The 25,822-nt window shown below is 44.2% G+C and overlaps 1 protein-coding gene across 1 annotated transcript in view; it reads right to left on the bottom strand.

The window, feature by feature from the left end:
• CHRM3 (cholinergic receptor muscarinic 3) overlaps positions 1–25,822 on the bottom strand; it is a 165,243-nt gene that overhangs the window by 58,684 nt on the left and 80,737 nt on the right. The window contains exon 3 of the mRNA XM_038761354.1: positions 13,619–13,721. Coding sequence (XP_038617282.1) covers positions 13,619–13,721 — 103 coding nt within the window. The remainder of the gene's footprint in view (positions 1–13,618; positions 13,722–25,822) is intronic.

The raw sequence follows: 25,822 nt of genomic DNA, 5'->3' as shown, positions 1-25,822 counted from the left end.
CCGAACTCAAACTGGACCCAGTTAACTTGTATCTACCCTAGCACTTAAAAAAGTTCTTGACAAGTGTCAAACTAACACCCACAGTTATGATTTAAAGAGCGTTTAGTACAGTGCTTAGTACACTTAGTATTTGCTTAGTACTAATCAAGCACTTAGTACAGTGTTCTCCACACAGTAAGCACTCAATAAATACGACTGAATGAATTTAGTTCATGTTTCCCTCTTCTAGGGGAATTTAACTCCAGTAAGGAGGTGCAATCTACCACCAGACTGTGCCCCTATTTTCCCAAGAAGAAAAGCAGCGTGGCCCAGTGGAGAGAGCCCAGAGCTGGGAGTCAAAAGGCCCTGGGTTCTAATCCTGCCTCCATCACTTGTTTGCTCTGGGACCTTGGACAAATCACTTCATTTCTCTGTGCCTCAGTTACCTCAGCTGTAAAATGGGGATTAAGGGTTCATGGGACATGGATCGTGTCCAGATTGATTAGCTTGTATCTACCCCAGTGCTTGACAAATAGTAAGTGCTCAAATACCATTAAAAAAATATAATAAAATAAGAAATTGTTCTACAGCTGTACCTCACAGTCAAGGATCTGCACAATTTTTTTTGTGGAAAGGAAGAGGAAAAAAATGAACTTTGCAGTTCCAAGTAACGACTAGTTTCTAAATGCCAGACGTCTCATCAAAATAAATTGGATTTTTTTTAAAACAGTTCCTCTAGGTTGTGCTAATGTAGACCATCTAATGTCAATGCTTGCATAACATGGGCACTAACATTTTAATTCTGAGATCCTCGAGAGAGAGGTTTTTAACCCTCACAGAGGAAGAAGACTCAAAGCACTACAGTGAAATCCTTCAAAATCAAATCACAGAGCAGTCTCTTTCCTTGATGGGATGCGACAGAGAAAGCACTGAAAAACTGATGTAAAATGTGCTTTTTTACAGATTAAAAAAATGTCATTTGCTCCAGGCCAAGAGGTGCTTTCATTAAGACAAACCACTGCCCATTATTAGTGTTACAAAGAAAGATGATGGCACTCTTTTGCATAATAAATTCCCTTCAGGCGCAGGGTGATTACTTTCTCACCTTATGCTGATATTAGCATTGAGAGATGATAATGGCCTAGTGGATAGAGCTCAGCCTTCAGAGTCAGAAGGACCCAGGTTCTAATTCTGGCTCTGCTACTTGTCCGCTGTGTAACTTTAAAAATGGGAATTCAGATTGTGAGTCCCATGAGGGACACGGGACTATGTCCAACCGGATTGGCTTATAACTATCCCAGTGCTTAGATCAGTGTCTGGCACATACTAAGCGCTTAATAAATACCACAAAAAAGAGAGAGGATGACTCAGGATTGGGGCTACAATTCCATTTTTATATATTCGCTGATGCACAGGAGAAAGGAAAATTTTAATTCCTTGGCAGGTCAAGCTCAGAGTCCCTGGGGTCTAGGTTAAATGTGAGGAAAAGAAAAAAAAAGATCCCTATTGCTTATGATTCCCCAGATATCATCTTTCCACAGACAATTTTAGACTGTGAGCCCCCTGAAGGACAGAAACCAAGCCTAACTGCCACCTATCTATTCATTCATTGTCGTAGTTATTGAGTGCTTACTGTGTACCGAGCACTGTAGTAAGTGCTTGGGAGAGTACAATGATAAACAGACACATTCCTTGCCCACAGTCAGCTTACAAATCAGAGGGTGAGCTTACGGTACTATTTCCCAGTCCTCAGTACAGTGCTCTGTAATAATAATAATAATAATAATAATAATAATAATATTTGTTAAGCACTTACAATGTACCAAGCACTGTTCTAAGAACTGGAAAAATAATAATTACAATATTTGTTAATCGTTTACTATGTGCCAAGCACTGCTCTAAGCCCTGGGATAGACACAAGGTAATCAGGTTGTCCCACGTGGGACTCACTGTCTTAATCCCCATTTTGCAGATGGAATAACTGAGGCACAGAGAAGTTAAGTGACATGCCCAAGGTCACACAGCAGACAAGTGCCAGAGCCGGGATGAGGACCCACGTCCTCTGATGCCCAAGCCTGTGGAGGCCATGCCTGGGAGAGCCTGTGTTCTAATCCTGGCTCTGCCAATTGTCCACTGTGTGACCTCAGGCAAATCACTTCACGTCTCTGTGTCTCAGTTACCTCATCTGTAAAATGGGGATTAAGACTGTGAGCCCCACATGGGACAGGGACTGCATCCAACCTGAGAACCTCGTATCTACCCCAGCACTTAGAACAGTGCTCGGCACATAGTACGCACTTCACAAATACCAAAGTTATTATTATTGCTCTGTACACAGTAAGCTCTTATTAAATACTATTGCTACGTCTACTACTAAAATACCCTCCTGCAGAGCGTCTATGCCCTCTGGCTGACCGAGAAATCTACCTCTTGCATAATAAGGGGAAGCGGCAGTATGCATTAAGCAAGCACGTACTCTGTGCCAAGCATCGCGCTAGGTGGATAGCGAGACACCGGATCACTGGCTCAGACCTAGTGATCTTGGCTAGGAGTCGCTTCATCTAAGTTTCGCCAAGTCCCTGAAATCGGGGGAGAGGAGGAATCCAAAGGAGGCATTTTTCATCTTAAATCTTAAATTTTTCATCTTAAATACAGGCTCCTCCGCACCTGTATTTACAAGTTAGGACAGGTGAGTAAGAACCTCCCCCTTTTAGACTGTGAGCCCACTGTTGGGTAGGGACTGTCTCTATATCATCATCATCATCATCATCATCAATCATATTTATTGAGCACTTACTATGTGCAGAGCACTGTACTAAGCGCTTGGGAAGTACAAATTGGCAACATATAGAGACAGTCCCTACCCAACAGTGGGCTCACAGTCTAAAAGGGGGAGACAGAGAACAAAACCAAACATACTAATAAAATAAAATAAATAGAATAGATATGTACAAATAAAATAAATAGAGTAAAAAATATGTACAAACATATATACATATATACAGGTGCTGTGGGGAAGGGAAGGAGGCAAGATGGGGGGGATGGAGAGGGGGACGAGGGGGAGAGGAAGGAAGGGGCTCAGTCTGGGAAGGCCTCCTAGTCTGGGAAGGCCTCCTATATATGTTGCCAACTTGTACTTCCCAAGCACTTAGTACAGTGCTCTGCACACAGTAAGCGCTCAATAAATACGATTGATGATGATGATGAACCTAATGAGAGCCTCAGATAGACATTACATCTCCCGCGCACCCAGATTTCATCTGTCCAGGGGAGAACACAGATGGCCGTTTGGTGATTAGTATCTCCGTCTGACATTTCATGGAAATGACGATGAATTAGTAGATTACGTTTCCTGTGTTTCTCCTTTAAACGATTAGAAGTTTCGGGGCTCCTGACCTTTAAGAATTCTTCTCTTTTATGAGGTACAGTCAGACTTTGAAGTTTCTAACTGTCTTCTTGCAAAATGCCAGTTGATTTTGGAGAGCTATGGGTTGACCAGGAATCTGGACACGAAGTGATTTCAGTGGCGACATGGAAAGGTTTAGGAAAAAACGCAATTGCGCTTACAGCTAACACACTAAAAAGAAGCTGACCTCTCCCGATTTGCTTCCTGTGTGTGAATTGTTTTTGCAAATTTCTATTTATTTTGTTTTTAATACAATTTAAATTGTTTTGAATAGGGCAAAAGCGGTGTGGTCTAGTGGAAAGACCATGAGCCTGGGTGTCAGAGGACCTGAGTTCTAATCTCAGCTCTGCCTGCGGGGTGACTGTGGACAAGTCACTTCACTTCTCTGGGCCTTAGTCTCCTCTTCGGTAGCAAACCCTTAAAAATACCACAATCGATATAACGATTCAGGGGATTCCCCACGATCCATCTCAAGGATCTGACGGGCCAACTGCCATGCAAACCACAAGTCAGAATATCAACAATTTCCTTCTCCTAGTCACAATTTCCCGAGTTCAAAATGTCCAATTTCTCTGTCAGTGACTGTAAAAACAGTCATTTGATCACGGCGTGCACTTCTGAGGATGTGTCAGCAAGAAAGCAAGGCGTACCAAACATCAGAAAGAATTTTTTACAAGATAACCCTCAACACAGAGAGAAGTACTCCTCATTCACCATCAGCTTTCATCGATTCATTTTCTCCCCGATCCCAAACTGTTAGAAAACAGGAGTCAGTGAAACTTCTAAGACCTGTTTACTCTGAAGCCTCTTCGGCCCCATTTCCACCAGAAGGTGGAAAAGATCCCCCAACAGCCTGAGACACCTCCATGATGCTTTACTGTAGTCGAAAGAGGATTGACAGTAGTCACTGTGGTATTGGTTAAGTACTTACTATGTGCTAAACACTGGAATAAGTAAAGGACAGTCAGGGCAGACCCAGTTCCATGTCCCGCATAGGGCTACAGTTTTAAGTATGAAGGGGAACAGAATCGATAAGGTTTCTTCATTCGTTCAATCCACCAATTGCATTTATGGAGCACTTACTGTGTGCAGAGCACTGTACTAAGCACTTGGGAGAGTGCAAAATAATAACAGTTACTAGACAGGTTCCCTGCTCACGATGGGCAAATAATTTAGAGGGGTGGATGGACATTAATATGAATAAATTAAATTACAGATACACACTGAAGTGCTGTGTGGCTGAGAGGTGAATAAGGTGTGCAAATCCTAGTAATAATAATAATAATAATAATGATGGCATTTATTAAACTCTTACTATGTGCAAAGCACTGTTCTAAGCACTGGGGAGGTTACAAGGTGATCAGGTTGTCCCATGTGGGGCTCACAGTCTTAATCCCCATTTTACAGATGAGGTAACTGAGGCACAGAGAAGTTAAGTGACTTGCCCAAAGTCACACAGCTGACAATTGGTGGAGCCGGGATTTGAACCCATGACCTCTGACTCCAAAGCCCGTGCTCTTTCCACTAGTACAAGAGCGACACAGAAGGGAGTGGAAAAAGAGGAAATGAGGGTATGGTCAGGGAAGGCCTCTTGGAGGAGGCTCTGAAGGAGAGTAGAGTGAACGTCTGTCGGATATGAAGAGGGACACTTACTGACTCTCACTGACATGGAAATGTTTAAAATGGAAGATCAATCAATTCATTCATTCAGTCATATTTATTAAGCACTTACTGTGTGCAGAGCATTGTACTATATATCAATGAGGAGCAGCATGACCAGCGGATAGAACACGGGCCTGGGAATCAGAAGGACCTGGGTTCTAATCCCAGCTCTTCCATTTGTCTGCTGTGTGATCTTGGGCAAGTCACTTCACTTCTCTGTGCCTCAGTTACCTCTTCTGTAAAATGGGGATGATGACTGTGAGCCCCGCGTGGGACATGAACTGTGTCCAACCTGATCAGCTTGGACACAGCGCTTAGTACAGTGCCTGGCAAACAGTCAGTGCTTAACAAATACCATTAATCAATCCACCAGTCATATTTATTGAGCACTTACTATATAACAGACAGGAACATCAACGTGAGACTCTAACGAAACCACGATAGTCCAACAAAATTCACTCCTCTTCCCCAACTGGCAAAACTGAACAGCAAGATGATCTGATTGGTACAGTGCTTGCCCCAGAATAAGCTCAATAAAGACTACTGCTGGAGGAGTGGGAAGAGAAATGGGAGGCGGAGGGAGAGGGGTGACATCCCTGAGAAATCAGATTGGAGCCCTTAAGCACACAGGGAAACTTATGAATCTTGGTTAAACAATCCCAATTTCCATAAAGAGCCCTAGCCCATTTTTCCAAATTCAAGAGCACTTGGCTCAGCTTGGGAAAAAAGTGATGGGCTTCATCTCGGGAAATAAATGAGGAACAAAAATAATAAAACAATAATCCAGAGGCAAAGAATGCCTCTAGACTTCTGAACTCTGAAAAGAAATAATATCTGAAACAATATGCTACCAAAGTAGCACTGTGCCTTCAGTCGCAAATGATCCTCAGAATTGAAGCAAGGAAAAGAGCCACCATCAATTTTAGGAGTGAATCTGCCGGGCTGAGGTAGCAAAAATGGCGGGAGGCCGTCAGAATGAAATAAATTTTGTTCATATCCCTTCTTCCTTCGTGCTCCTGTCTGTGCAGTATTTCTATGTCTGTCTTCCTCGCTAGATTTGTAAGCTCCATGAGGACTCTTCCGAGTGCTCAGTACAGTTCTCTAACCAAGTAGATGCTCAATAAATACCAGGATATGACTCTATCCTGTCAATCCTGAGGGGTCAGAGAGAGAAATGGCAGAAAAGGAACAGGCAGTGAGAATTAATGATGATGATAATAATAATAATTATGGTATTTGCTAATCACCTACTAATTCTAGACTTGGAGTATCTCTACTTATTGCTGAATTGTACTCCCCAAGTGCTCAGAGCAGTGCTCAGCACACAGTAAGCACTCAATAAATACGACTGAATGAATGAATATGCCAGGCACCGTACTAAGCACTGGGGTGGATACAAGCAAATCAGGTTGGACACAGTCCCTGTCCCACGAGGAGCTCACAGTCTCAAACCCCATTTTACAGATGAGGTAACTGAGGCCCACAGAAGAGAAGCGATCACGTAGCAGAGTCGTGGCAGAGCTGTGGTTAGAGCAGACCTTCACACTCCCAGGCTCGTACTCTATTCACTACTCCATGGCTGCCTCTCTTTGTTTCAGAACCAAGTCTGAACCCATCAAGCTCCAGCGCTGTAGGAATCAGCCTTCAGGCGAGGCAATGGTTTATTTGAAAGACCCATGTTATTGTCAACGCTGCCCTAGCTGGCTCAGATTCCAAAGAGGACAGAGATGGCACCCGAGGGGAGAACGATTCTCCTGTTATCGGGATGAATGGAACGCATTTCCCACCACACTGACGACAACGATGAGGACAAGAACCCTCCCGCACGTCGTTCTAGGCTTCAGGGAATTTTTGACTCTCTCAGGATGCTCAGCTGAGCGGTCCCATATTGTTCCGATTCGACTCTGCTGCCACCAAAAATGGCTGATTAGATTACAGAAAACGGATGTAATTCGGGATTCTAATGCACATAGCGTGGGCATGGCAGACTGTTTCATGTCGTGTCGCTGAGGGGAGAATTGGTGCCTCAGTCTGAAGGAAGGATCATTTTATTTCAACAGTTTTACCAGCTAGAGGGATAGGAAACTTCCCCAGGAAAACAGGGGCATTTCTTTATATATTGATTCATTAATTCATTTAGATTATTTAGTTGTATCATCTATTCATTTATTAACATTATTCTTTATTCACAACATTTTTCATATTCTTTATGTAGTTATGTTAAGGTCAGTCCACCCTTCTAGACTATAAGCTTGTTGTGGGAAGGGAACTTGTCTACGAAATCTGTTGTACTGTACTCTTTCAAGAGCTTAGTACAGTGCTCTGCCTCCAGTAAGTGCTCAATAAATATGACTGATTTATTGATCGATTTTGGGGGGTTGCGGACTGGGAAGGGCTAAATCTTTCCAAGCCGGCAGGAAGCTTTTAGGTCTGGTCAGACCTGGGATAAGGGGAAGGCAGAAGTCTGGTTTATTCAACTGACTGGACTTCACAATTTCTCAAATCCATCTTTATTCCCACAGTCGCAATGGGAACAATGCAAAATCCATCACCTCCGTGGCTAATGGCTCCAAGTGTAAGCTCCTGGATGGCAAGCAATCAATCAATGGTATTTATTGAGCACTTATCATGTGCAGAGCACTGTACTAAGTGCTCAGGAGAGTACAAAAGAACAGAGTTGGTAAACTGCGCAAACCTTCATCATCAATTGGAATAATAATAATAATAATAATGATGGCATTTATTAAGCGCTTACTATGTGCAAAGCACTGTTCTAAGTGCTGGGGAGGTTACAAGGAGATCAGGTTGTCCCACGGGGGGCTCACAGTCTTAATCCCCATTTTACAGATGAGGTAACTGAGGCACAGAGAAGTTACGTGACTTGCCCAAAGTCACACAGCTGGCAATTGGCGGAGCCGGGATTTGAACCCATGACCCCGGACTCCAAAGCCCATGCTCTTTCCACTGAGCCACACTGCTTCTCGTCGAATGCAGCAAGACCCTCCCTTTCTCAAAGGTAAAAATCCCACATTATTGAGGAGAGAAATGACTTTCTCCTCTTGGCCTCTGGCAGTTCATTCATTCATTCAATCATATTTATTGAGCGCTTACTGTGTGCAGACCACTGTACTAAGCACTTGGGAAGTCCAAGTTGGCAACATACAGAGACGGTCCCTACCCAACAACGGGCTCACAGTCTAAAAGGGGGAGGCGGACAACAAAAGAAAACATGTAGACAGGTGTCAAAAGTCAAAGTCTTTCCCCATCACTTCCAAGAGTAGGGACAGAGGGCAAATCCATGCCTTTGTGGAGTCTCTACAGTGCTCAGTAGAGTGCTCTGCCCAATGGACTCGCTTAACAAATGTGACTCCGATCAAACCAATCTGTCCTCTCCCTTTGCCTTCTGTGGATCAAAGTAGACTTGACCCCATTTGCAATCTGGAACCAACCATTCATTCAATCATATTTATTGAGTGCTTGCTGTGTACAGAGCACTGTACTAAGTGCTTAGGAGAGTACAATACAAATGAGCTGGTAGACATGTTCCTGCCCTAAGTGCTTGTACCGGCTCTATCATCTTCACTTCAGGCTTGACTCCTCCCTCCAAACACTAACAATCAACGGTATTTATTGAGCTCACTCTCTGTGTGCCAAGCACTGAACTAAGCGCTTCGGAGGGTACAATACAAACGAGATGGTAGACATGTTCCCTGCCCTTAATGACTTCACAGTCTAGCACTTACACTGTAAGCTCCTTGTAATAATAATTAATAATGATGATGACATTTATTAAGAACTTACTATGCGGTAAAGCACTGTTCTAAGTACTTGGGGAGGTTACAAGGTGATCAGGTTGTCCCACGGGGCCTCAAAGTCTTAATCCCCATTTTACACATGAGGTAACTGAGGCACAGAGAAGTTAAGTGATTTGCCCAAAGTCACACAGCTGATAATTGGCGGAGCCGGGATTTGAACCCATGACCTCTGACTCCAAAGCCCGGGCTCTTTTCCACTGAGCCACGCTGCTTCTCCAGCTTGTAGGGAGGGAATGTGCCTACCAACTCTACAGCACTGTACTTTCCCAACTGCTCAGTACAGTGCTCTGTCTTCAGGAAGCGCTCAATAAATACCACTGATTGACTGACTCAGACAGCAAGAAGCAAATGAACGCAAGGACACTTAAAAGAAGGCCCAACCAGAGGAGATCTATTCCAGCTACCATCTATAATCTACAGGGAAATGCTTTGATGTTCTTTACATTTTTCCATCTCTGGGGGCTGCAGTATCAGAAGTCTGGGAGAATCTCGGAAAAAAGAAGTTTGCAGGCTGAAAAACAGCTTCATTTTCCATAAAGCCTCAGGGAGTGGTACATCATTTTAGAAATCCTTTCGATTCGTCTTGAAGAGAACTGCAAATATTTCTTAGAAAATGCCCTCCAGGTGAGGACTAATGAATATTGCTAGGCTTTTCTCTGGTTTGCTTTCACCATAAAATCAGAAAATTATTGATTTGGAAGTTTCACCATTTCCCTTATTTCTCTCAATAGTACCTTGAATATATACGGGTCTTTAATTTTCCAATGCGCTCTCACAATACTTAGTTCATGACCTTGTACCTACCCCAGTTCTTAGTACAGTGCTTGGCACATAGTAAGCACTTAGCAATGCAACACAATTATTATTTTGGTCATCACAGTACTGCTGCGATTAGTATTCCCATTTTATTGCTGAGGAAACTGAAGCCCAGAGAGGTTAGGTGACTTGTCCAAGGTCACAGAGCAGGTCAGTAGTGGAGCTGGGAACAGATTCAAGTCTCTTCCTTGCCAGATTCTCAGGATCTTTCCTTTACGGCAAGCTCCCTCTTCACCAATCATCAGTGGGATTTATTGAGCACTTACTATGTGGAGAGTGCTGTACTAGTGCTTGGGAGGATAACAGTACCAGAGAGTTAGCAGATATGTTTCCTGACCACAATGAGCTCACAGTCAGCATTACCCTGACTTGCTCCCTTTATTCATCCCCAATCCTGGCCCCACAGCACTTATGTCCATAACTGTAATTCACTTATTTATTTATATTACTATCTGTCCCCCCTCCTCCAAACTGTAAGCTTGTTGTGGTCAGGGAATGTGTCCGATTATTATTATATTGCACTTTCCCAAGTACTTAGAACAGGGCACGCAGTAAGCTCTTAATAAATACGATTGACTGCTTGTCTGACAGATGAAATCCTGGAGCCTTCAATGGCCTTATTACTCTTCGGATGAAATACCATGTCATCCCAAGACAAAGACGGAGCGACAACCTAAATGCGACCTGAGAAGCTGAACTAGAATTTGGGTCTCCAGTTTGTTGCCGGACAATTTTCCTCAGGTTACAGGGAGAGCAGCAGTTTGCCACTTCCGAGAGAAGTCCTTTCTTCAGCTCAGTAAGGGGTCAGTCCTCGTTAGAGGGAATCCTTTGTAATTTCCCTAACTGACTTGCCAAAAGGTTTCTACTCGATGGTTCAGATGAACAAATCCTTCCTCCCCCACTACCATGGCCTCAAAGGCTCCCAATACGTATCCGAAACCTCGCGCATATTAAGCTGACGAAACACCCAGCACTGTGGGGAAATGATACCCAACGATTGCTCCTGTAATCCAAAAAAACAAATTATTCTTTCATATGAGACCAACTACTCCCCCTTCCCAGTTGGAACCTAGCAAACATAGTCGGAGCTCACAGAATTTCCCCAAATTCCATGGTGAATCCTGAAGTTCATGGAAAAAAACATCAAGGCATGCACGTGGCAAAACGATAGACTCTAAGCATTTAAATATCAGAGCGTGGTATTCTGGTGATATTTGCTGGTATTTACTCCCGCCGGGAATCAGTGAGCACTTCAAATAACTTTTTTCCTTCTTCCTAAAAGGGCCCGTTTCAACTTCCTGAAGTCCTGAAAGTCACATTATTAGGGTCACTCTCACCTCCATTCCTGGAACAATGCATTTCTTAAGTTAAAAGGGTCTTTGACTATTAATAAGTTCTCATACAGTTTTTGCTTTGGTCAGATGTACTGGGCATTAGTGGCCGGCAAGTTGGTCACAAGCATTACTTCATTCATTCATTCACTCGTATTTATTGAGCGCTTACTGTGTGCAGAGCACTCTACTAAGCGCTTGGGAAGTACAAGTTGGCAACATATAGAGACGGTCCCTACCCAACAGCATGCTCACAGTCTAGAAGGGGGAGACAGACAACAAAACAAAACATATTAACAAAATAAAATAAATAGAATAAATATGTACAAATAAAATAAATAAATAAATAGAGTAATAAGTATGTACAAACATATATACAGGTGCTGTGGGAAGGGGAAGGAGGTAAGACCTCCTCCAGGAGGCCTTCCCAGACTGAGCCCTCTCCTCCCCCTCTCCATCCCCCCGCCTTACCTCCCTCCCCTCCCCACAGCACCTGTATATATGTATGTATGTTTGTATGTATTTATTACTCTATTTATTTTATTTGTGCATATTTATTCTATTTATTTTATTTTGTTAATGTGTTTTGTTTTCTTCTCTGTCTCCCCCTTCTAGACTGTGAGCCCACTGTTGGGTAGGGACTGTCTCTATATGTTGCCAACTTGTACTTCACAAGCGCTTAGTACAGTGCTCTGCACACAGTAAGTGCTCAGTAAATACGATTGAATGAATGAATGAATGGGGGGAATGGGGAGGGGGAGGAGGGGGAGAGGTACTTAAGTACAAATGAAAAACTATTGGGGGAGGTGCCCCAGTATTACCAGGAGATTTGCCTCTAGGACTAGAATAAGCCAGCTCAAACAAGATAAAAACTCCCTCTTCAGTACTGGAATAATGATGCTGAGTGAAGATTGACTTTCAACGATCATCTAAGTATCTGTTTGCTTTAGAAAATCATAGATGCTATTGACGCCTTTAACCCTGTTAAAGTCCAGGGTTTGAAGATGCATCCTGCCGGGTTTCTCCAGCCTTGGCCATCGGCAACACCGCAGTAAAATTCTGGTTTTTATTATGGTGGCTGAAACGGCAGTTTTACCCCAAACCCTGGAGAAGATGTATGCTTGATTCCCATTAATGAGCACAGCCAAGCTCCAGTGAGGACAATCGACAGAACGACACAGAAGGGCTGCCAACGGTCTTTTAAAATATTCAACCTTTGATTCTCAGGGCTGAGGGGATTGAGGGCAAGTGTTGTACAGGAAATGAGTGGCACAGTAGATAGAGAAGTGACTTTGGAGTTAGAAGGTCATGGGTTCTAATCCCGGCTCTGTCACTTGTCTGCTATGTGATCTTGGTCACTTCTCTGGGGCTCAGTTACCTCATCTGTAAACTGGGGATGGAGACTGTGAGCCCCACGTGGGACAGGGACTGTGTCCAACCTGACTTGCCTGTATCCACTTCAGCACTTAGTACAGTTCCTGGAACATAGTTAAGCACTTAATAAATGCCATAATTATTATTAATGTTAATACAAAATGGTGGAAAAGCTTAGACAACAGCTGGTGATCGGGGTTGGAAGGAGGTGGGGAAGTCATCTAGACTGTAAGCTCATTGTGGGCAGGGAATGTGTTGGTTTATTGTGGTATTCTAGGGGAAGCATGTTGGCTCAGTGGAAAGAGCCAGGGCTTTGGAGTCAGAGGTCATCGGTTCAAATCCCGGCTCTGCCACCTGTCAGCTGTGTGACTTTGCGCAAGTCACTTCACTTCTCTGGGCCTCACTTCCCTCATCTGTAAAATGGGGATTAAGACTGTGAGCCCCCCGTGGGACAACCTGATCACCTTGTAAACTCCCCAGAGCTTAGAACAGTGCTTTGCACATAGTAAGCGCTTAATAAATGCCATCATAAAATATTCTACTCTCCCAAGCGCTTAGTAAGGTGCTCTGCACACAGTAAGTGCTCAATAAGTACAACTAACTGATGAGAGAAGGTCAGTCACTGGGGTCAAATGAGGAAGTCCAAGTCATTGAAGTTGAGAGTGACCCACTGTTATGGATTGCCTAAGCGAAACACAACGTATTTGGGAAAGTAAATCTTCAAAGCTTGTGAGATGAAAAAAAAAATGTATGTGAAGGAAGACCTACTGACTGATCACCAGGATCTAGCTGAATCTGGTTCCCTCTTTGCTTAGAAGGACAGCTCAGTATCTTCACCCAAATATCGATCACTTCTCTTATTGATAATCCAGTAAGATACAGTCGTCATAGCGGAACAGCAAAACACAGATGGGAATCTATCATCATGGCCTTGACCACTAAACGGGTTTGGTTTTTTTTAATGATATCTGTTAAGCATTTACTGTGTTCCAAACACTGTACAAAGCACCAGGGTGGATACAACCTAAGCAGGTTGGACACAGTCCATGTTCAACGTGGGCCTCATAGTTTTACACCCCATTTTCCAAATGAAGGAAATAAAAGTGAAGTGACTTGTCCGAGGTCACACGGCAGACTGATGGCAGAGCAGGGAATAAAACCCAGGTCCTTTTGACTCTGTTTCCCCTAAAAGGACCAGGCCAGAAAGGAGGAAAGGGCAATGGTCTGGGATATACCTGTTCCAGGTGGAAGCATCAAACCGATCGACTGGATCAGGCGGAGGGTTGCTTGTTGAACTTCTGCTCTGGAATCCAATGTGGTGCTCTGTCACCGTGAAGGCTGGAAAGACAGAGGACAGAACCAATTACTCAGTGGTATTTATGGAGCGCCTACAGTGTGCAAGCGCACTGTACTAAGCCCTCGGCAGAGTACAACGCAATAGAGTTGGCAGGCACAATCCTTGCCCTCAGGAAGCTTACAGTTAAGTGGGGAAGACACATTCAAATAAATGTCTGAGAGGGAGAGCAACAGAATAGACGTTTTCTGCTTGGTTGATTGATCAAACAATCCATTGTATTTATTGAGCACTGACTGTGCTCAGTATTGAGCACTGTACTAAGCACTTGGGAGAGTACAATATAACGGAGTTGGTAGACACAATCCCTGCCCTGATTGACAGTGGGAAGCAGTATGGCCTAATGGAAAGAGCACAGGCCACGGAGTTGGAGGATTTGGATTCTAATCTCGGCTCCACTACTTGTCTGCTGGGTAACCCTGGGTGAGTCACCTAACTTCTCCGTGCCTCAATTCCCTCAACTGTAACATGGGGATTAAGACAGTGAGCTCCATGTGGAACACGGACTGTGTCCAACCTTATTATCTTCTATCTATCTCAGTGCCTGGCAAATAGTAAGCGCTTAATAAATACCGTTGATTGATTGATATAAGGAAATATAAATCAGTGTGGTGGGGCCAGGGTATTAAAGTGCTTAAGGTGATGCAGAAGGAATGGCAATTAGGGTGGGGAAATGAGAGGTTAATCAGGGAGGCTTCTTGGAAGAGAAATGATTCCAGTAGGGCTCTGAAGAGGGTGTTCGGTTGGCTATGAAAGAACACATTTTAATGTTCTCTGCTTGGCTGATTGACTGATTAATCGTGGGAAGCAGCATGGCCTAGTGGAAAGATCATGGGCCTGGAAGCCAAAGGACCTGGGTTCTAATCCCACTGCCAACTGCTTGCTGTTAGACCTTGGGGAAGTCATTTCATTTCTCTGGGCCTCAGTTCTCCCTGCTCTCCCTCCTACATAGACAGTGAGCCTCATGTGGGGCAACCTAATTAACTTGAATCTACTCCAGCGCTTAGAACAGTGTTTGACATATGATAAGCGCTTAACAAATACCATAAAGAGGAGGGCTAGTGAGGCAAAGGCAGAATGCTTAGTCTGGTTGAAGAGAAGAGGATAATGAAGTGTATCTATAAACATACAGTCTTTGGGCTTGACCATGGTCCAAAAAAGAGGGCTGGAATCATGTCTAGTATTATCATTATTGTTAGTATCATACCTATTAAATGCTTAGTATGTGCCAAGCGCTTTTCTAAGCTCTGGGGTAGATACAAGTTAATCAGGATGGACACAGTCCCTGCCCCACATGGGGCTCACTCTTAATCCCCATTTTAAAGATAAGGTAACTGAGGTCCAGAGGAGGGAAATGACTTGCCCAAGGTCACACAGCAGACACGTACGGGAGTTGAGATCAGAACCAAGGTCCTTCTGACTCACAGGCCTGTGCTCTATCCATTAAGCCACACTGCTTCTCTACTAACTCCACTGCACTCTTCCGAGATCTTCATCCACTGCTCTGCACACAGTGGGAACTCACTAAATACTGTTGCTTGATTCACTAAGTGGGGCTGGACTTTTCCAAACCTGAAATACCTGCTCCCTCCTGTTGACTGATTAAACTCAGCACTTCCCATCTGTTTCTAGACTATTAGCTCCTTGTGGGCAGGTTACCTGTCTGCCAACTTTGTTATATCATATTCTCCCAAGCACTTAGTACGGTATTCTGTACACAGTAAGCGCTCAATAAATACCATTGATCGATTGATCGAAAGCTACATACTTAACATCCCGTCTCCCCACAGGAACAAAGCCAGGAATGCCGTCTTTCACAGCCAGGCAAATTTAGAAATTGCCGGCTGTCGGGTGCTTTCTCATTCCATATTTCATCTTCGGGAACATTTCCTGCCTTAAGGAAAGAGTGGCTTCTAAACAAGACGCCCTCTGCCTCTGGCTTCTTCAGGATTTAAACAAATTTCAAAGCAGCAGCTGAGCCCCAGGGCAGGGAAAAGAAACATCGCATCTATCTATGAAGGCTGAAATCAGAACTCAGAAGTACCTGACTGGATTCAGTCACGGGCCGGGTTCTACCTATGTACAGATAAATATATAGTATCAATAATTTATTCCTATTAATGTCTGTCTCCCCCTCTAGCTATGCTTGTTGCTATAAATTATATATTACAAGTTATTCATTTGTATTAATTTCTGTCTCCCCCCTAGACTCTAGACGTGAGCTCACTGAGGACAGGGAATGTGTCTATTTATTATTCTGTTGTACTCTCCCAAGTGCTGAGTACAGTGCTTTGCACACAGTAAGAGCTCAATAAATACAACTGAATGAATGAATGAATGGACTGCAAGCTCTCTGTGGACAGGGAATGTGTCTACTGACTCTTTTTATGATATTTAAGCGCTTACTATATGCCAAGCAAAGTAATCAGAAATGGAGAAATCCTTAAAAGCCCTTCCTCTTCCCATCCAAGCTCTTAGAGCTCTTAGAAAACAGGGTCCGGAGGTTTGACTCCCAATTGGTTTCTGGAGGCTCTGTTCCAACAGCCGAGATCAACAACCTTCAGACTTCACATGATGCAGAAGCACGTCTCTTTAGAAAGGATTTTTTTCCCATGTTTGGTTCAGATTCGGGACAGTTTCTCAGGTGCGTGCGATGGGCCACGGAAGTGGGTTTTTACTCTGGGGTATGTTACTGAATTCAAGAGCATCTTGTTATTTTTGAGCCACAACTGAATTCAGAACCCAAATCAGTTAAAAATAAATAGTAAAGCATTGAATTTACTGAGCAGCAGAGCTTGAGTAGCTAAAAGCTATAATGAGGTGTCAGAAGAGATATATTTCCCTACATTACCATTCTACGCCACCTCACCTGGGCATAGTTATGACCTATTAAACCAGTCTTATTTAATTAAACCAGTTCATTGGCGAACATCTCACATTTTCAATCACATAAAAAAAACCCCAACACCAAATGTACAACTTTGCTTAATTAGATCATCTCTAAAGTGTCTTCCCAGGCTGAGGAGAAACGAGCAAAGAGCCACATGCTGACTGGGGCATGATGGGAGAATCACCGCAAGAAGAGAAATAAAAAGGATCTTGGGAGGAAGCGTCATGTTATTCCTGAGCTCCCTCTCTTTGGGAGAGGTCTTCCCATACATCCTCACCGCCGAGTACCCGGCCAGCTGGGGTGTATGCAATCTCTGCCTCCTCTCATTCTGGTGGCGCTGGAAGTATTAGCAAGGTATGTCCCTGGCCAGCCTCGAGAGCAAATCCAATTAATGTCAGGAGATCAGTCTCTTAAGCCTCCGTTACTCAAGGAGCATACGGCACAAATATCAAAACAGACCTCAGATGTTCATTTTTAGATATGACTCAGAGATTCAACAGCCACCCGTTCGCGCTCTTATCTCCCGGTCCTCTCCCCTCGGGGGTGGTGGGGAAAACGTGTTTTCTCCCTTAGAAGGCTCGATGCAGGTCTGGTGGTAGTGAATGATCGGCGATTCGCATTTGTTGGTGCCCGCTCCCTGCATGGGGGAGGAGGGCGAAGGGGACGACAACCCCCATCAGCTCTCTGTGCTGAACTCCTGGCCCGACTCCTCCAGGGCTCTTATTAGGCCTGAGAGAGCCCAGTCAGGGCTGAAAAGACCCCAAAATAGGTCTCTGGCCTGTTACCTCTGAGGTAATAATAACAGTCCCATCAGCTCTCTGTGCTGAACTCCTGCACTTACCCCCTAGGCTTGAGAGAGCCCAGTCAGGGCTGAAAAGACCCCAAAATAGGTCTCCGGCCTGTTACCTCTGTGGTAATAATAATAGTAATAATAATAATAACAATAATGGTAGTATTTCTGAAGCGTTTCCTGTGTGTTGAGAGCTGTACTAAGCACTGGAGTAGATTCAAGATCACCAGGTCCCACCTGGGGTTCACAGTCTGAGTAGGAAACAGAACAGGTATTTAGTTGATGATGATGATGGTATTTGTTAAGCGCGTAACAAATACCATCATCATTATTATTATTAAGCGCTATGTGCCAAACACTGTTCTAAGCAGTGGGATAGATACAAGATAATCAGGTTGAACACAGCCCCTGTCCCATTTGGGGCTCACAGTCTTCATCCCCATTTTCCAGTTGAGGGAGCTGAGACACAGAGAAGTGAAGTGACTCACCCAAGGCAGCACAGCAGACAAGTGGTGAAGTCAGGATTAGAATCCCGGTCCTCTGACTCTCAGGCTTGAGCTCTTTCCACGAGGCCACGCTGCTTCTCTAAGTACTGTACTCTGCATGTAGTAAGCGCTCAATCAATCATATTTATTGAGCACTTACCTGAGGGCTGTACTAAGCACTTGGGAGAGTACGACATAGAGTAGGTAGAACTGTTCCCCTGCCCACAACATGCTTCCAGTCAACATCACTGATTGGCTGATTGAAGTATTACTGCACTTATGTACATATCTGTAATTCATTTATTTACATTAATGTCTGTCCCCCCCCCTCTAGTCTGTAAACTCGATGTGGGCAGGAAATGTGACTGTTATATTGCTCTATTGTACTCTCCCAAGTGCTTAGTAGAGTGCTCTGCACACAGTAAGCGCTCAGTAAATACGACTGACTGACGAGCTTCACAAATCCACAATTGTTCTTCTAGTAAGACTTGCAGCGAGAAAATGCCATTAATGTTAGGCAGTAATAATAATAATAATAATAATAATAATAATAATAATAATAATGGCATTTATTAAGCACTTACTATGTGCAAAGCACTGTTCTAAGCACTGGGGAGGTTACAAGGTGATCAGGTTGTCCCATGGGGGGCTCACAGTCTTAATCCCCATTTTACAGATGAGGTAACTGAGGCACAGAGAAGTTAAGTGACTTGCCCAAAGTCGCACAGCTGACAAGTGGTGGAGGCGGGATTTGAACCCATGACCTTTGACCTCTGACTCCAAAGCCTGTGCTCTTTCCACTGAGCCATGCTGCTTCTCAGTACTGGAGTTAGTGTTATTTATTAAATAATGTTATTTATTTATTTACTTATGATGTTATTAAACACAATGTACCAAGCACTGGGTAGATAAGAGTTGATATGATAAAATAAGCCAATCAATTGTATTTATTGAGCACTTCCTGGGTGCAGAGCACTGTACAAAGTGCTTAGGAGAGTACAACATAACAGAGTTGGTAGAGAAGCGCAGTGGCATAGTGGAATAGAGCCCGGGCCTGGGAATCAGAAGGACCTAAATTCTAATCCCAGTTCTGCCATTTGTCTGCTGTATGACCTTGGGCAAGTCACTTCACTTCCTGGGCCTCAGTTTCTTCATCTGTAAAATGCGGATTGAGACTGGGAGCCTGGTATGGAACAGGGACTGTGTTCTCCCTGATTTTCTTGTATCCACCCCAGCGCTTACTACAGTGCCTAGCACACAGTAAGCACTTAACAAATACCACAGCTATTGCCATTATTATCATTATTATTATTGGGAGGGCGGTGAGTTCTCTCCGGACTTTACATACAGCTCTTGGTTTGCTCCTATTGAAATGTAGCCTAAACTGGAGCCTACTTAGAAATAGTGCGGCCTAGTGGAAAGAGGCCGGGCTGAGAAGTCAGAGGACCTGGGTTCTAATCCAGGCTCTGCGACTTGCCTCCTGTGTGAACTTCATCAAGCTACCTAATACTTCTGTGCCTCAGTTACCTCATCTGTAAAATGGGGGTTTAATTTCTGTTCTCCCTCCTCAAACTGTGAGCCCTGTATGGGGCAGAGACTGATTTTCTAATAACTACCCCAGTATGGTGTTTGGCATAGAGTCAGTGCTCAACAAATACCACAGTTATCACTGCTATTATTATTTATACACAAACTATGAAAATGACCCAAGAAGAGATCACTTGGAGACGTTCTGGCAGAATGTACCTCCGATTGATGGGCGCATTTCTCCCCTGGGAGACTCGAATTTCAGGCCAATAAACAAGACCCCTCATCGAAGCCATGCTCCTACGGAAAAGAACGTGCTTGACGAGGTCTTTCGGCTTCAACTTACCGAGCCGATCATTTCGGCTCAGAAATAGCTCAGCCTGCAAAACACTCACCCCCTTCCTTCTTTTCCCAAACCTTTTCGAAATGGAAAGACTCGGCGTTAAGGTCATCGGAGTTTGAAAGTGAAGGAAAAAAAACCCAACATTTCCTATTTCCAGCAGGCATTTTTCTGGCAATAAAATATTCCTGCCAGGTTTTTTAGGGTTGTATTATCTAAAGAGGTTGATCCTAGGAATCATAGCTGCTTTAAAATCTGAAGGGTATTTTCCTTGTCTTGATTTTCTAGTTGGCACTTAGGTCAAAGGAATGATCCCACTCCCAGCTGCGAACAGGTGAGGAAATCCCACCTCTCTAAGAGAAGTTGGCCTCTGGCTCCAGAGACAGAGGCAGGGGTAGAGACAAAAGAAAAATCCCTCAACATATTTCCAGTCACTCTGAGTCCTCCAGGTGGCGTCTTTGCTCCTTTGCCAGGTCTAACCACAATCCTTCATGTTGCAACAAGTCCAGACTGCCAGATGATGGGTGGGCTGGCAGCCTCATCAGCTCGAGCTCTGGGGTCTAAGGGAGCGCTGCCCCACGAACCTGGGAGTCAGAAGGACCTGTGTTCTAATCCAGGCTCCACCATTTGTCTGCTGCTGTGTGACCGTGGGCAAGGCACTTCACTTCTCTGTGCCCCAGTTACTTCATCTGCAAAATGGGGATGCAGACTTTGAGTCCGGTGTGGGACATAGACTGAGTCCAACCTGATTAGCTTGACTCTGACCCAGTGCTTAGTACAGTGCCTGGCACATAGTAAGCACTTATCAAATACCATAATACTAAAAAAAAAAAGCTTACCTTCCCAAAATTTAGATGACTGGGAAGGATGAGGCCTTCAGTTTCCTCATCTGGACAATGGGGATTCAATCCTACTCCCATGTGGGACAGGGACTGAGTCTGACCTGATTAAGTTGTATCTACTCCAGAGTTCAGTACAGTGCTTGGCACGTAATAAGCACTTAAACAGAAGAAAGAAGGTAGAAGAAAGAAGAAAAGAGAAGGGAGAAAGAAGAGAAGAGAAAGGCTGAAGAAAAGAGAAAGGAGAAAGAAGAGAAGAGAGAGGCTAAAGAAAAGAGAAAGGAGAAAGAAGAGAGGAGAAAGAAGAAAAGAGAAAGGAGAAAGAAGAAGGAAAAGATAAAGGAGAAAGAAGAAAAGAGAAGTGAGAAAGAAGAGAGGAGAAAGGAGAAAGAAGAAATAAGACAAAGGAGAAAGGAGAAGGAAGGGAGAAAGGAGAAAGAAAGAAGAAGGGAGAACGGAGAAAGAAGAAAGAAAAAAGAAGGGAGAAAGAAAGGAGAAAGGACAAAAGAAAGAAAAGAGAAAGGAGAAAGAAAGGAGAAAAGTAGGAAGGGAGAAAGGAGAAAGAAAGAAGAATAAAAGAGAAGGGAGAAATAAGAGAGGAGAAAGGAGAAAGAAGGAGAAGGAGTAAAGAAGAAAGGAGAAAAAAGAAAGGAGGAAGCTGAGAGAAGAAGAACAACAAAGTTGAGCACTCCACCTCACCGATATAGGTTTGAGAACGGACGGGGTCAAGAGCAGAGGTCCCAGTTCCCAGAGAGGAGATGGTGGAAGAGATAACAGGAGGTGGAGAGGCATTGGGAGGAAGTTGAGCTGGAGCTGAGAGACGGCTGGAGGACAAAGGGTACCAACCGCGAGCCCTGGCCCGGTCAGAACAATCGGTGAAATTGGAAGGAACAGTGTGTTTTCCCGATCCATTAGGGTGGGCAGGAAGTGTGTGGGAGATCACCGTGAGATAGGGAAACAGCACAGGTCTATGAGGACTGATTGATGGGGGTCAAGTAGGGTCCAGTAATGGATGAGGTGATGGGTGGGAGGAGAAGCAGCATGGCCTAGAAGAAAGAGCCCGGCCTTGGGAGTCAGAGGTCATGGGTTCTAATTCCGGCTCCACCACTTGTCAGCTGTGTGACTTTGGGCAAGTCACTTCACTTCTCTGGGTCTCAGTTACCTCATCTGTTAAATGGGGATTAAGACTGTGAGCCTCACGTGGGACAACCTGATGACCTTGTATCTACCCCAGTGCTTAGAACAGTGTTCGGCACATAGCACTTAACAAATACCATCATTATTATTATTATATTCTTATTCCTTCTCCCCGGGAAATTAAAGGCAGATCCTTCAGGGTCAAAACTCTAGGAGCTGAACAATGCCATTATTACATTATCCAACTTGTACTTGTGTGATCTTGGACAAGTTACTTAATTTCTCTGTGCCTCAGTTACTTCATCTGCAAAATGGAGATTTAAGACTGTGAGCCCTATGTGGGACATGGACTGTGTCCAATCTGATTAGCTTGTATCCACCCAAATGCTTAATACAGTGCCTGGTGCATACCAAGCGCTTAAATACCATAAAGAAAAAGAAAAAGAAAAAACCTAAACCAGCCAGGATTAGAATTTAGGCCCTTTTGACTCCCAGGCCCAAGCTCTATCCAAGTCATTAACTTCCCCATGCTCCAGTTTTCTAAAATAGGAGTTCAATAGCTGTTCTCCCTCCCCCTTATAACAATAATATTAATAATGATGGTACTTGTTAAGCACTTACTATGTGCTAAGCACTGTTCTAAGCACTAGGGTAGATATAAGGTGATCAGGTTGTCCCACGTGGGGCTCTCAGTCTTCATCCCCATTTTACAGATGAGGGAATTGAGGCCCAGAGAAGTGAAGTGACTTGTCACACAGCCGATAAGTGGCGGAGTCGGAATTAGAACCCAAGACCTCTGACTCCCAAGCCCGGGCTCTTGCCACTAAGCCAAGCTGCTTCCCCTTATGTGTCAGGGACTATGTCGGATCTGGTTATCTGGTTTCCAGCCCCAGTGCTTAGCACAGTGTTTGACTCACAGCAAGGGCTTAACCAATACCGCTATTATTATCATCAAATCAATCAGTGGTATTTATTGAGCACTTACTCTTACCTCTTTAGATTTAAGCCTTCCTTCCTCACCATGATGAGAGCACTTATTGAGTGGAAAGCATCGTAGCCTAGTGATAGAACATGAGCTTGGGAGCCAGAGGATCTGGGTTCTAATGCTGCTCCACTGCTTGTCTGCTGTGTGACCTTGGGCAAATCACTTAACTGCTCTGTGCCTTAGTTACCTCATCTATAAAATGGGGATGAAGACCATGAGCCTTGTGGGACAGGGACTGTGTCCAACCCGATTATCTGGTATCTACCTTAGCGCTTAGTACAGTGCCTGGGCACATAGTAGACATTTAGTAAATACCACAGTTTTATTTATCTATTTTTCTTACTCAAAACCGAGAAGAGCACAAAAGCGTCGGAAGACACCATCCCTGCCCTCAAGGAGCTTACATCCTACCAGGAACCAATCAATCCTGGACCCAACTTCTCCAGCAGAAGCAGGAAGATCTGAATTTATATTTGGACGGGAAGGTCAGAAAAGTGGAGCAGAAGAAAGAGAATGAAGCTGATGAGTCAGCCATCAATCCTTCAAGCCCTTACCAGGAAGAGGATAATTCTGTTAGCACACCTCAAATTTCGTTACAACCCTCGGCACGAAGCCAGCACTTGAAAATTTTAGTATTTGAGCTCTACCCTCCCCGTCTCTGGCAACCCACATTCACCTTTCCTCCAAAACTCTCTAAGAATGCATGCTCCCTGAGGGTATAGAGAAAATGACCTTTTCACCTCTGGGGTACTGGATAGAGAACAGACCTTGGAGTTGGAGGACCTAGGTTCTGCCAATGGCTTGCTTTGTGACCTTGTGCAAGTCACTTGGCTTCTCTGTGCTTCAGTTTCCTCAATGGTAAAATGGGGATTTAACGCCTGTTCTCCCTCCTAGACTGTAAGCCACGTGTGGAACAGAGGCTGTGTCCAACCTGCTTAGGTTGTATTTACTCCAGTGCTTAGCACAGTGCCTGGCATATAGTAAGCACTTAAATACCATAAAAGAGAAATGCTCTATCCATGGATAAGTTTTCAAGGACATTTGGCATGGAAGTGTCTTTACCTCACCTGTAAAATGGGGATTGAGACAGTGAGCCCCAAGTGCGACAGTGATCGTATCCAACCTGATTAGCTTGTATCTAGCCCCACACCTAGAACAGTGCCTAACACATAGAAAATGCTTAACAAATACCAAAATTATTACTATTCTTAGTATTAACACTTGGCAGAGTACAATACAGTTGGTAGGCACTATCCTTACCCAGAGGAGCTTAAAATGCTGTTTTCGTTGAGGATTTCCAATACCAATGCAGTTCAACCACATTGCGTACTCTTCCAAGCGCTTAGTACAGTGCTTTGCACACAATAAGCGCTCATTAAGTGCGACTGAATATAAAGCTGGACGTCCCCTTCTCAGTTTGATATGGATTCCCACTTGTCTGCTGTGCACTGGGGTAGATATAAGGTAATCAGGTTGGACACCTTTCCTTGTCCCACATGGGTTCACAGTCTTCATCTCCGGTTAGGATCAATCAATCAATCAATCAATCGTATTTATTGAGTGCTTACTGCATGCAGAGCACTGTACTAAGCGCTTGGGAAGTACAAGTTGGCAACACATAGAGACAGTCCCTACCCAACAGTGGGCTCACAGTCTAAAAGGATGAGGGAACTGAGACACAGAGAAGTGAAGTGACTTCCCAAGGTCACACTGCAGGCACGTGGTGGAGCCAGAATCATCATCATCATCATCATCAATCATATTTATTGAGCGCTTACTGTGTGCAGAGCACTGTACTAAGCGCTTGGGAAGTACAACTCCCAGAGCCACGTGCTTTCCACATTTTCTACATGGACATGTTCTAAAGGGACATCCAGGTTCTTTTCCTCCCTAATTTCCAAATCCCTTCAAAAAGAACCCAGGTCTAGAGGCACCTCAAGTGCCAAGAGCTGACCTGTCCAAAGAACTGATACCATGTTACCAGTAAATGACTCAGTGAGCTGGAAAATTACTAGATCTAAAGAACAGGTAGATAAATCAGGGGAGAATCTTGATTTCATTTCACTTCCCAGGGCTTCACTCAACGACATCTAACTCGAAGTGTCAGAAGGTTCCATTAGGAAAAAGTTCAAACTTAGTGTGATAATTTTAGAAACAAAATTAAAAGAGCAGAGCAATTTTCAAAATGTATTGCTCCCTTCTTCACACCGGAAAATGGGAAATAATACCACCTAACCTCTAAAGCTATGAGGGTATGAGGAGAATGTGATTTGATTTGAGCAAAGGAAATCAACCTTCACTTCACCATGTTAAAAGCACAACCTTTTCCAAATATAAAGATTGTCCATCTGTGATGAAAACCTCCAAACCAGTTCAAGGGGAACGCAGATGCAGAACTTCAATTTTCTTTGCCAAAAGGGGACTTTGTCAATCCCATTTTTTAAATGGCATTTATTAAGCGCTTACTGTGTGCAAAGCACTGTTCTAAGTGCTGGGGAGGTTACAAGGTGACCAGGTTGTCCCACGGGGGGCTCACAGTCTTCATCCCCATTTTACAGATGAGGTAACTGAGGCCCAGAGAAGTGAAGTGACTTGCCCAAAGTCACACAGCTGACAATTGGTGGAGCCGGGATTTGAACCCATGACCTCTGACTCCAAAGCCCGGGCTCTTTCCACTGAGCCACGCTGCTTCACGTTTCCCCCATCACCTCACCCTTTCCTGCTTTTCTTCTCTTTTCTCCTCCTCTTCTCTCCAACTCTCTTTCTTTCTGCCCCATCCCTTTAATAACTGTGGTATTTACTAAGCACCTTTTATGTGCAAAGTGATCTACTAAGGGCTAGGGCTAATACAAAATAATCGGGTCCCATACCTTATGTAGGGGGAGAACAGGTATTGAATCCCCAGATGTGGGAACTGAGGCCCAGAGAAGTGACTTGCCCAAGGTCACACAGTGCCCAAGTGGCAGAGTCTGGATTAGAACCCAGGTCCTTTGACTCCTAGGCTTGGGCTCTGCCACTAGGCCACTCAGATTCATTCATTCATTCATTCATTCATTCAATCGTATTTATTGAGTGCTTACTTGTTTCCCTCT

This window comes from Tachyglossus aculeatus, chromosome 19, assembly GCF_015852505.1.
Source record: "Tachyglossus aculeatus isolate mTacAcu1 chromosome 19, mTacAcu1.pri, whole genome shotgun sequence".
In the NCBI taxonomy this organism is placed as follows: Eukaryota; Metazoa; Chordata; class Mammalia; order Monotremata; family Tachyglossidae; genus Tachyglossus; species Tachyglossus aculeatus.
Note: the sequence above shows the minus strand (reverse complement) of the source record. Positions and strands in the feature narration are given on the sequence as shown.